This window comes from Poecilia latipinna, unplaced genomic scaffold, assembly GCF_001443285.1.
Source record: "Poecilia latipinna isolate Pla-1442-1.1 unplaced genomic scaffold, P_latipinna-1.0 Scaffold1608, whole genome shotgun sequence".
In the NCBI taxonomy this organism is placed as follows: Eukaryota; Metazoa; Chordata; class Actinopteri; order Cyprinodontiformes; family Poeciliidae; genus Poecilia; species Poecilia latipinna.
Window position 1 is genome coordinate 155953 of NW_015114224.1, and position 13181 is coordinate 169133.

General features: G+C 38.4%; 1 protein-coding gene and 1 long non-coding RNA gene across 2 annotated transcripts in view; one reads left to right on the forward strand and one right to left on the reverse strand.

Annotated features, from left to right (window-relative positions):
* The window catches only part of LOC106963971 (uncharacterized), a 29236-nt gene extending 17012 nt beyond the window's left edge, over window positions 1–12224 (forward strand). Inside the window, exons 2-4 of the long non-coding RNA XR_001428298.1 lie at window positions 10918–10925; window positions 11283–11289; window positions 12214–12224. This is a non-coding gene — a long non-coding RNA (uncharacterized LOC106963971). The remainder of the gene's footprint in view (window positions 1–10917; window positions 10926–11282; window positions 11290–12213) is intronic.
* pitpnc1b (phosphatidylinositol transfer protein cytoplasmic 1b) overlaps window positions 1–12933 on the reverse strand; it is a 27114-nt gene extending 14181 nt beyond the window's left edge. Inside the window, exons 1-2 of the mRNA XM_015059173.1 lie at window positions 12269–12933; window positions 4510–4658 (exon numbers count right to left, since the gene is read on the reverse strand). Of these exons, the coding sequence (XP_014914659.1) occupies window positions 4510–4658; window positions 12269–12316 (197 nt within the window). The 5' untranslated portion in view covers window positions 12317–12933. The remainder of the gene's footprint in view (window positions 1–4509; window positions 4659–12268) is intronic.
* Window positions 12934–13181: the final 248 nt, after the last annotated feature.

Sequence of the window (13181 nt, forward strand, 5' to 3'; positions counted from 1 at the left end):
AAAAAGTTGTTTTAACAAAAAAATTTTTTGAATAAACAACAAAAAAAAAATGGAATTAAAAAAAGAAAAAAAAAAAAAAAAAAAAAAAAAGGGAAAAGAAGCATATTTTTAATGTGGGCTGGGTGATAAAAACAGCTTTCAGGATTTATGTTCCAAGGCACAGGTCAAAAAAAAAAAAAAAAGAATTTACTGGAGTGATTTGTGTAAAGAGGGTGAATGAACACCTTCAGGTAAAGATTCAGAAGAGTGGAATGCAGTTAAATGTGTACCAACAACAAAGAAACCCATAAGGACTCAATTTGAATAGATGGATTTTTATGCTTTTGTTTTCTACTTCACATTTTTAAACTTTTGAATAATCTTCTTTGTGTTTCCTATGCCATATAGTGTCATGGGTGACTGTGATGTTTATTTTTTTATGATGAGCTCCTTTGAGCTCTGGATTCTTTATGGAAGTTTTATTTTATTCTAAGATGCTCCGCTGACAAAAATGAAGCTTGCATCAAACGAAGCCATGCAATGAGCTCCATCATGAAAAAGATAAATAAAGCAAACTTTGGCCACATGACAGTATGACTCTTATGTGTAACATCAAGGAGTCTGTTGCAAAAACGTCACTCCATTTCCAACAAGGTTTGTAAAAAAATTGGCAGGATGGTTTCACCCGCTTAACTCAAGCAATCATTCAGAATAGAGCTAAACAAGCGAGACTGTGCCACACTGCAGACTTGCACAAAATCCCAAAAGGAACAACACGAAAAGGATTTGGTTATCAGTAAGTTGCAACCATGTCGTCATCAGAGTTTGTCACCCAGCTAATCAACTGTGTGCACATTATGACTGAAATGGGCACAAAATTGAAGGAAGGCTTGTGTGGAGGTTTGCGCTTCATTTGCTCAATTAAAAGGACATTTTACTCTGACGGCCTGTTATGTTATGAAAGGGGCTTATGTCAACCTTTACTAATGAACGCAGTGTATAAAATCCTGATTGACAAGGGCTAATCAATACCTTTCACTTGCTACTATATAAGTATTAGGTTGTCACTAAAGAGGAAGTAGTTATCAGATAATTTCATAGCCTTAGCACTCCCAGCTCAATATTAGGCACAGCCATAACAGTAATCTCTGATATAAATCATAAACATTATCTCTGGTGGACCGGTTGCCAAAATGGCAGCAAAATCTGATTAATTCAAAATGTCACTTGAGCAGACTTTGCTCAGGTACTTATGTAATTAAGGGTGCAAAGTTATTGCTATTCCTGAAGAGTTTATTTGAGTGTTATCAGTCACCTAACACTAAAGCAACCAATCACAGTCATGAATTGAAACAACAAATTGCAGCAGCACACAGTTTCCTTGTGCTCTTTTTCTGCTAATCTAATCCAGCATCAATTATGTGCGTACCAGACTGTAGACTATATAATAAATGGACCGAGCTACTGTAACCTCACCTATTGATCTGTCATATGCAGTTTTGAAGCCTCATTTCAGGTATTTGGCTACCAAGATGTTGCTCTAATTGGAGTGAGAGATAATTTAAGCCGATTCCTACTTTTTGGTGCTACACCTGCTTCTGGATTTAAAGTTTCCCTTCAACCATTCATAATCCCCCCATCAGATTATTTGATACCTGTTTTGATTTATAGTACATCATGGTTTAGCTTCATTTTCATGCATGTTTGGGACTTAAGCAACAGCTCAGCCAGGGTTCCACATAATTTTGAACATGTGTACATATTGAATATTGCACCAACAAAATGGCAAATATACTGCACTTGCTCCTCTGCTTTGAAGTTATGTAAGTGCTACATCAATGTCACAACAATGACTAAGTAATATTACTTATTCTCATGTAATGCTATGCAGATGCTCTGTCTACACTGATGAAAATTAACTCACTTATGCATGCTTACCTGTTGAACTGACAGCAGCTTGACATTTTTCTGAACAATTTGGCTAAGAACTGTCTGAAAACTTGAGGAGACATTGAACTTTAAACCCCACCATCTAACCTTAACCCAGTACAACAATGTAAATTCAACACCCTCTGTTCTGATAGACACACACTGTACAAAATGGGGGGCAGACCAATAGTGACACACATATGTCGGAGGTGCTACATGACTTGAAGAATAATGGTTAAAACGTGTCGCCTCAACCTGTATCCTTCCGCACTCGAGAGGTTTACGTGCCATCTAGTCTTTTCATGTAAACAAATTCTATGTAAATAGTTAACCAGCTTACAACATCTGTCAGCACACAGTGGTATTTATTTAAAGACTGTTCCTGTGTAATGGAAGCTACTGCTTTTCCATGTCCCTCATTTCTGTCTTCTCAGGCACCATCAAGTCCTGACCGATGGCCAGTCACGCTAGGTCTGGTTCTACTGATGTCGTTTCTCTCCACTGATAAGGTTGAGATTAAGAGTTTTGCAAGAGTAAGGCTTTAAAGGGCTTAACATTAATTTAATTATGTTTTTTTATATATATATACCCAACATCACACGAGTCAGGAAAAATAATCTCCTTAATTATACAATACAGACTTATTGGAAAAATGTTTTGTTATTTAGTATTCAATTAAGAAGTATATATTTTTTATAATGGCAGCCTATTAAAATGAAACAGCTATTAGTGGCTATTAGGGACATTAAAATTTTATAGATTTCCACATTGACTTTCACTTTTCACACTGATACCCATCTGTTTAATGTGGCTTATATTCAGCTCCTTTAAACCAGTAGCCATTTGCCCAGAAGACATAGAAAATACAATGTTGGCAGAAACACTTTCTTTGTGATATCCAGCACATGTGGAATGTGTTCTCCAAGCTGCCTGCGGGCAGAATATGAAATAATAAATTAATGTGTTTATACTTATCTGGTATCCTTGAGTATGTCTCAAAGGGAGTTTTATCCTGACTCTAAGTTCAAGTAAAATACACGAAACAGGGAAAATTGAGCTTATAAATAAACTGGATTTGCAAAATTCAGCTGTGCTTATATGTTTGTGTATACACAAATTATAGAATTATTCAGAGCTAAAATTAAATGAAAGTTTCAATGTATTGTATAAATCACTTTAATTTCCTACTTTAAAAAGTGCCTTAAACGCATCTGGCGAGCAGCTCCGCCTCAGGGCCTGCTGGACAAATTCAGCTATCCCGTCGGAAAAATGCCATGCGACAGGCCATAGTTGGCATGACTGACATAATTATCAGCCAATTAAAATTGACATACAATGACGGTCCGTCCCACAGGCCCAGCTGTGAGTAAAAAGCTTCCCCTGTGTTATCCGTCACTGTAGTGAACTTGGTATTTACAAAATGGTAGCCACTTCCGGTTCAACTTCTGTTGACCTAGTTGCAGATTTATGAAAATTGCCTTTTTCAAGACGCTCTTTACTGGATAAAAAAAAAAAAAATAATAATAATGTAAACCCCACACTAAACCTGGATTCACCAACACAGACCAGTAAGAACTTTGTAAGGTATTTTAAAGACTGTATCTATGAGCGCTACCAGTGGCTAACAGCTAGCACTGAGCACAACAACCTGCGAATTTTATTTACAAGTTATGGGTGAGTTACTTTTCCACTACATCCTAATACAGACTTTACTGAGCATTTTTTCGTTTAATAGTTCACAGGTGCTATTTGAGCAGTTTGGTCTGACATTGAGCTTAACTGGGGTACATAGAAATGTTTTGCTAAATTGTTGGCTGTTCAGTTATGTGCGCTGTTGCCTGTGCTTGATATGCATTGTTGCTTTACTTGGCGTATTTTTATTTATTTGCATTTTATGGGATGCCTGTTGATAGGTGTGGTGCATCGTTTTTGCGTTGCCATGCACAGCGTGTCTTGTTCAGGCATGACGTCTATTGAAGACCCTGACTGAAACCCCACGGTGTGCAACGGGAATATAACGTATAAAGTAACAACATTTTTTATTTCCCCAATAAAACCATCATTAAGAGACATGGTACTGATTAAAAATTAGAATGATATAATTGATGTCTGTTGGTAGTGCTAATATTAAAAAAATGATAATTTTCACTTTTTATTCACATGCTTTAAAGCCTTTGACAGCTCAATTTTCAACACTGAGAGAGAAAATGATGAGAGGCTTAAATTCCTTTCACATCCTGCAATTACAGCCATCAAGATGATGTGGACGTTTTCCTCCCAGCTGGAGGCCTGTACTTACACAATTAGAACACTTAAAGGTTTACTGGATGATGAGCTCAGGGAATGATGGCAGCTCCCACTTTAACTCTCACTAAGCCTGTTGCGGACAAAAAGAGTCCTTGAATGTGGATGTAGACAGGTTACAGTTGCCTTTCTGAAGATTGGATCTAAAAGATGCAAAGCTTTACAGGAGGGCAAGAGACTAAAGACGGCACAGCATCTGTTATCAGAGTGATAGAACTGGCAACTTAAGGCTGGGACTGGGGTTGCAAACAGGATTATTGACACAGCAGCACAATCTTTAAAGAGATGATCTCATACCTGGTGAGGTAGATTCTCTTCTCGGTCAGCTGTCCAGGACCATGCTGAGGGTGAATATCCGGCTCATTCCTCACCACCTCTACTCCTTCGCCCCCACCGCTCTGCTCACAGCTGTGCTTACTGATCATGTAGAGCTGCCCAATCTTGTACTGGTGACCAGAAACGTACCAGGAAAATGTTTATGGTGGTGAGACAGAGAGAAAGAAAATGTGTTTAGAAAACATGTTCCAAAAAGCCAATGCTAAGTTTTAAGGGAGCCTACTATGCAAAATTCATGTTTTGCATGTTCTTCCGTTTGGGTCTCAATTTCTTCTAAAAACAGCCCAACTGTTTATAAAAAAACAATGCCAATGTTGTTTGACAATAAGTTGATGTATTTTTTGGTGTCTGGAAAATGAGCTGTTTGAAAAACTCCCGATTGCTTAATCAACAGGCAGTGCACCATTACCTAGCAACCACAGCTGAGTCCAACCCGTCACCTAGCAACCCAGGTGGATCTCCATCTGGTTTTACTGCTGTATGTGCTGTACAATGGCTGCTGGAAAAGACAAGTGTTTTGCTGTTCAGAGACCTCTTGCTGCATTCTTGTTGGTTCTCTTCTGCTTTTCACAGATACATGGTTGTATAATTGTTCATCTGTTTGAAGCTATTTTTATGTGAAAGTGCAAACACTGAGTTTACAGCAGCAGCTTAATTGGATTTAAGTGTCAAGAGGCCCTAAAAGAGCTCATTCTGAAAGGAGCTCAAAATGGGCCGAAGTGACCAGACTAAAATTGCATTATCTTGGAAAATTTAGTGCAAAACAATGTAATTAACACTTTTTGTACAGCTCATAGACGCATCATAACGTTTTCAAGGAAGCATAATAAGTCACTTTTAAGTTCACTACCGTGTACTCTCTTTGTTTTTGTTTCACATTGAAAGTATGCATGGGTGGGTGCTTACTTGTTTAGCTGTGTCTTTTTAGTGGGGGGAGCCAACAAAATTACTTCTACTGCTATAAACTGTGCACTCTTTCTTTTTCTTTTCAGTAGATTAGTTCTGATTTTATGTGTCTTTATTTACCAGTGGCTCTTTCCTAGATAAAGCTAATGACGGACCTTTTGTCCCCAATAAATATGTACCCCATATATTTCTCTCTCTCTGCAATCCTTGTCCACTGGTTCTGTGTTTAGCAGTGTCTTTTTTTTTGTCTGGATAGAGTAATGACACAGCTTTTCTGACCATTAACAATGTGTAGCGCTTTTTTTTTTTTTCCTGAGAAAAACCCTTGTTTCTCTCAGAAACTTCCTTACAGGGACACTATTATATTGTGCAGTCGCATAGCACCATTTTACCATCCAGTTCCATCCAAGTAATTGTGTTTCCTTCACATCTTATAAAATTGCTGTATATATCAAACACAAAATAAGTTTGACTGCCTTGAAAAAATTGGGATTCAGTCTCTTTAAGACTGAATCAAGTGTCCACTCAGTGAATACTCAGTGTTCAGCACATCATGACAACAGTGCTTCTCATTTGACCGTTTACCATCATTCTTTGGAGCATTGGACTGAGAAGTAGTTTGTATGGCAATCTCGGCAGACTCCCAGTTCCACCAGGTGTTTGCTAATTGCTGTGAGAGCATTTAGCTTTTCGGCACCCGTGACTGGTTGCCACAGGAGATTCAAGGATTTCTCAAATATGCTTGAACGAATCAAAGCGACGCTCTAGGCATGTTTTTGATTAAGGAATAACATTGTAACGTGGTGTAGTACATTTTACATTATACTAGCCCTTTCAGATGACACTGGTTGTGAATTATGAACAGACTGACGATACTTTACAACCACAACTTTTGTCTTAATTGTATTAAGCATTAATGCCAGAGTTCAGCGTCCAATACTGAACCTTCTGCAACTGTCACTTTTCGTTCGGTTTCATTTTCTTTGATCAGCCCAAGTTGTTATGGTGCAATCTATTACTAGCATAACTTGGAAGATGGCATGGCTGTGGCTTTCTGTTGACACCACCCATCTAAGTGCTGTTTGGGATGAAGTGACACATCGTCCTTAAATAATAACACTCATTGCATGAGAACAGCAGCCTCTCCCTGCCAAACAATGTACCTTCTGGCATCACAGTTACAGCTGATTATGAGAAAGATAGAAATTTCCTTTATAGCAATTTGCACTCAGCACCACAAAACCTAAAGGGTCTCCTGTGGCAGCTTTCAGTGAAAATCCTGAGATGTTTGTTGGTGTGGTTGATGGGTTGGACCTGCTGTGGTTGTAAACAGCAGTTCTTTAGTCCCACTGTTGCAACAACAGAAGAAGATCCCCTCATTAAGATAACACCTCTGTTGTGCAGCTTTCATATTTGCTATTTTGTCTAATCTTAAAAGTCAAAAGCTACTCTGGATCTTTAACATGAAATAACAAGCCTTGCAGTACACAGCCGTCTTTGTGATTTTGGGAGGATAAGGACAAATTGACTTGGCATTTAAACAAAAGCTGAAATATGTTTTTTTTTTTTTTAAATCACACAGGCAAGAAGGTATTACATAAAATCACAGATAAAAGGTCTGCTATATCAAGTCAGTGACTTTGTTTTTCCTTTTAAGAAATAATAGAAAAATCATCTGCAATGAGGAAGTAGTAGCATGAAAAAAAAAACAGGCCATGATCACAGCTGCAGCGTTAGGTTTTGTTTTGACAGACACTTGATCACGGCTTCTTGGGTGCAAGCTTTCGTTTTCTTTCTTTTTTTTTTTTTTCCTTAACTGCCTATTGGTGTGTATAAATATTGCCCTGAAGTGCCCATTTCAGAATTTTTAAAATTTAATTTGGCCAGGGAGGGTGAATGTGTACAGTCCTAATGAGGAAGATGGGACTTTGTTCTCTGCTGCAGCGCCAGTTTGTACCCGCTGCTGATGAGGCACTGTGAATGGAGTATTTTCTTTTACTGCTCCTTTGGGCATGTGAAGTGATCCTCGCTGTGCTCAGCCTGATAGAATCGCTTTGTGTATTTTCAGAAATCTACAGTCCCTTTTTTTGTCATTTCTTTTAGCCCAAATTACACAGTTTTGTGTTACTTCGAGTGTTAACCAGTTGCTGCGTTATTTTTGTAATTTACTGCGCATCACGGTTGAATTATTCCCTAAAATCTAATAAGCTTTAATGCCATTACAATGACGGTGTGACAAAGTGGTTCAGTTTATGTTCACCACTTGTCCCTTATATTTTATCATTTACTTTTTTTATAGTTGGTTATAATAATGTAAACATTGCAATTTTGCTTTACTTACTATCCCGGGTTTGTTTGTGTTAGCATTATGTTGCAAGATCTATCTATGTTAGGGTTGGTTATTATTTCTGGATTGTGGGTTGAATTTGTTTCAAGGTGTATTTATTTTTTCTTTGTATTCACCATCATTTGCCCTTGTAGATCTGCAGGAGTGTGGGAGGGGCCGACCCAGTACTTCCTGATTGAGTGGCTGGATGATGTCATTGATTACCTTATTGGGTTCTACCAATTAGAGGGTTTTTCTTTTGTGTATTGCTTTGTTTGTTTTTCTTTAAAAATAATCTTTTGGAGTTATTTTGGATCATGTGACTTATTTTGCAGATAATTTCATTAGGTAGGAGTTTGTAAATTGATTTGTAGTTTTGGTGTTTCTTTGTTTAGAATTTGTTTGTTTGACCTGTTCCTTGGTGGCTGTGTCCAATTAAGCACAGGTGTGGTGCCAAATGTGTATAAAACCAGTGAGTTTTTGAATGCTGAGAAGGGAAGTCTGAGAAATGACTGAATAAAAAATATAACTGGAAGAAACTGAAGCAGTGGCTGGTCCTGATTTTCTGCTCACTTCTGACCCTTGAGCCTAACCTACTTTACAGACGGCACTAGAGTGGTTTATTAAAAGTACTCTGCTCCTCTGTTGCCATTGTAATGCAATTCATTTTGTTGCCCTATATTGGAGGGGCACAAAAGCAGAGTTTTAATTAAAAGCAAGTAACAGCAAAAGATAGGGAAAAAGAAAGAAAGAAATGAGGAGAGCAGACATCTACATACCATCCTTCACTTCTGACATCTTGTGACACTCCTTCTTGTTCCAATTACAATGGAGTGTCAACATTCAATATTTACTCATTGGATGTTTATTTGACTTAATTAATCATAGTAATGTGTACTTTTAACACCGCAGCACTGAGTACCTCCTACACATGCTATAGATCTTCTCACCTTATTAAAGACTTTTCTGTCCTTAAATCACTGTTGCCATGTGTCACATGTTGACAGTTTTTTTTGGCATGTTTCCTCCTACTGTTGTTTTTTTTTTTTAAGACCAGTCTTAAAGCAATGCAACCATCACGAATTCTGGAAAGGTGTAAATATAGCCTCTCACAACAGGATGGAAACTCTGCTCATTGTGTCAGTGTGACTGCAAGTGAACGGAATAAAATATACTTCAGTTTCCTTATGATTAAATCTCTCATGCGCATGTGCTCGGCTACAATTTCCAGTTCTAAACAAATGGAAACCAACTTGCCTTGGCACTCTCTTCGTCCTTTGTTAAGATAAAAATACAAGTTTGTTTTTAATGGCCTGCTTTTAAACCGCAAAACGAAAAAGATTTGATAAAAGCTTTTTTGGAAATAAATCAATAATTATTGTGATTGAAAAGTGGGTTCTATACAGTGATTTGCACTGATAACTTTGCTGCCACAGAAACGCTGTATATAGGAAAGATTTATTTTTGTCGTACAATTTAATTGATAATAGATTACATTAATATGATTAGTTAAGGTAAAAGCAGAGTAGTTTAATCATTTGGCTTAATGAGGGTTAGTTCATAGTCTGCTGCCAGTTTCCCATCTTGTCTTATGTGCAAGCATTTTAAAAAGTCCTTGTTGTATGAACTAAGCTACAGGAAATAAGCCAAATTTGGTGAAGCGTTAAGTCTTGTCATGTTGTTGATGCACTCTTGTTGTGAATAGCGTTTTAGGATCAAGGTTGTGGAATTGACATCATTCTGCTGCATATAAATGGGGAACGTTACAGTTGTCATGACATCACCGCCTTTTATTTATATTTTTGGGTTTTCATATTTATGAATCTCATTATTTTCTGAGAATTACTTTTCTTACATTATTTGAGAACCCTCAAGGGACCAGGCAGACTATTTACACGATTTAGCATAAAGTCGGTCATGCTATCAGTTTCACTTTCAGTTTCAAACATCTACGATTTCTTTTCGGTTTTGTAACAGTGAAGTATTCTTGTTAGCAATAAATCTCGCAGCAGTCGAATGGACTTGAGGTAATAATTACAGCTTGGAAGATGAAGAAGTAACATCTACATCCATCTAATCCACCCTTGGCTTAACAGACAGAAATCACCATCTGACAACTTCTGTTTTCCTCACGGTGCATTCAGATTTAAAGGAAAATTTCTCTCGAGGCCTTTTGATAAGAATTTAAATTGGTAAAGTTGTAAGTTTTACAGCATTTATATTCATGCATACAAACTAAAACAATCAACTCCGCAAGATTGTGGATCATTAACTGTTTTATAACTCGAAAGTTGCAAACAGCTGCTGCTGTGTCTGACTGAAAATGGAAATTTATTTTATGCTTGCTGCAATTACACAAGTAATAAAGTTAAGCTAAATCTATTCCCAAAATGGAAATCTGCTTTGTAGGAAGTGTGACTTAAACATTCAATCAGTATCTTTACACAAAGAGCAGCAGAGAAAATAGCATTGAAAAACTTCAGTGGTGTTTGCAGAAAAAACAGCTAAAAATAAAACTTCTAGTGCTTACAAGCTAGTGTAAGCACTACAGTAGCGCCATATGTTGCTGAAGTAACAATTTAAAGTTTCCATCAGCTCTGTCCTCAAAAGTTGAACGGTTTACAGTTCATTTATTGATTTAAAAAAAAAAAAAATCTTGTATATAGCAATCACTCAGGTAGTGGTGAATTTACTCAGATTGTTTCAGTTTTTATGTTGTTGAAAAGGTTGCTCCCTTTAATAATTGCAGTTGCTCCGGTGAGTCACGCTGCTAACCTAAGATGTTAAACCTAAAAACCCCAGAGGCAGTGACAGTCTCCTGTTGACATAACCATTTGCTGTAACTAGCACCAACTCTGCCCTCCAGAAATGTTGTTGTCTTGTGACATTTTCATCAATTATACTCAAGTTGAAATGCAAATATTTAGCTCGCTGACATACAGTGTTTGACATATAAAGACAGCTTTGCTTTAATGAAGTGTACAGAGATCTTTTAAACCATGTTACAATGCTAAGAGATGTCTACATAGAATGAATAAAGAAAATTTAATGTGATTTGAAGAACATCTCCCTGGTAAAATATTATTCCAAATTTCATTAATGTCTGGTGTTAGTAAACCCAGTATGGCCTTTATCAGGTGCGCTTGTGGAGTTGCTTGCTAATGCAAATAGCAAACATATCAGTCACATGACTTCAACTCAGTGCTTTTAAAAATCTAGACATGGTGAAAACAACTTCACCTGATGACTACTTCTACAGAAGGATGCACTGTGACAAAACAGGAACAATGAGTTTACTCTCCTCAAAAGACCTCCACCGTCATCTGATCTTAACCTAGTCAAGCTCTTTTGGAATGAGAGATGGGTATCATGGAAGTTCAACTATCAGATCTACATCAACTTTTGACATGTTTTGGTTCACGTTTAATGTTTCCGATGAAGAATTCTGGCTGCTCTGAAGGCAGAAGTGGATTCTGCTACCAAGGTGTACCCCGTAAAGCAGCCAGTAAGTGGATTAGTATCTTCCTCAACCAAAAGAATGCAAAGATTGAACCATCAGCCTTACCGACTCACTCTACCAACTGAGCGTCCGTTACCTGTAAGCTTTTCCACAAGCAAAACGTAGCTCTTAGCATTCCACGGCACAGAAGCAGAGTATTGTGTAACAGAAGAGGTAACGGATATCCAGATGTGCATAATCCACCTATTTTAATGCAGCATGTTGGTTTAAATTTTGTAAATGGCATGAAACGAAGTAGAATTTTTTTTTTTATTTGATACATCCTCAGGCAAAGCTGCATTTAAACTTGCATTACATTCAGCCAAAAGAGGATTTGCTGCAAGCTCAAGTTTACGTGTGTCCTGCACTGATACCGTAAATCCCATTCTGGACTGTTATTTGTCACTGTCATTGTTGTGGTAACAGATAGAGGTGAGGGATGGGGGTAGGTGGGGAGGGGACGTGGAGGTGCGTACAGGAGAGGATGAGGACATTTCTTTTGAAGGACACTTGAGGGAATAACTCTCTCACTCTCCTCCCTACAACAGGATCTCTGTGTGAATAAAACTGCAGGCCAGGTAGCTTTGTCTGAGCTAAGGTCTTGGTCAGCTGTAACCAGTTTGACTAGTTTCTGTATTTGCTCTGAATGCTACACAACTCCCTCATTTGTAAAGTATACACACACACACACACACAGGGGGTGGAGTGGGGGGGCGGAACAGTAGTAAAACAATAGAAGCCTGACTTTGTGGGGATGCCGCCCAAGTGCATTGACTCGGTCAACCAAGGATGCTTCAAGATCCAGTGTGCCAAAACACCCTCGGAAAACACTTCCCATCATCACATTAACACTTTTCTAGATTGTAAGTTGATTATATATGATCACATTGCAAATTAACCTTCTCTTTAGTTCGCTGGTTTACAGTAATGGGAGGGTAGTGGTTCGTTTGTGTGTGTGTTGCATGAGCGTGGGAAAGACAAACACTTACCTCCTCCACCGTCAGTGGCATACATATGCGATACTCTTTCATCAACATGGTGCTGCTGCAGGGAACACTGTCTTTTGGAGGTGAACGGAGACACTGTGCTTTGGTTTGTTTATCTGTGTTGTCTCGCTTGCATAGTAGACTTGCTCAGGCACGCAGCACATGGACCACAGTGACCTCTTTACAGCCGCTCTCCTTCCCCCCTTTGTTTTGCTGATGTCAGGAGTCCGTGGAGTTGAGTCCACCTCTTTGTCAATGAACGTCTACCGTTTTCTTACTTTTTTCCGCTCCTCTGAGGCTCGTCTTTGCTTTTGGTTTCTCTTCCTCAATTAATCTCGACTCGACTTCTTAACTGCTGTTAGTACTCTCTCCTTGGCTGCTTCTTGTCTCCGTTTTCTGTTCTCTCTGATTGCTGTTTTCTCCCTGCCTTTCTGGTGCTGCAGTAAGAGCAAAGTGGTAATTAGCTAAGGTAAAAAAAAAGACCTGCAGTTAACCAACCTTTCCCCTCCTGGCTCTGTCTGAGCTTTGTTTAATTCCTCTGCATGTGTAACCTTCCTGTCTCTGCGGTGCTCCTCCTCTCTAAACCGGCCTCCTCTGCTTTCAGTCCCTCTCACAAATTCCTCTGCCGGTTTTCCTTATCTGTTTTTTTCCCTCTCCGTCTGAGAGTATCCTCTCCCCGCCCACTGTATTTTCATTCCTTTCCACCTGTGTCACCTCCCTCCATGATCTTTATCTGCTCTTTTGTTTCTGTCACTCAGATGGCTGTCAACAATAATTGTGTTCCTATAACCGACAACTTGAAGTTGTGACGATTTTTTATTTTTTTATTTTTTTACGCATACTTCTCCGACATCTACGTCCAGAGGCACTTTTGGCATAGATATTTTTTTGTAAGGGCATGCTAATGCATGAACTG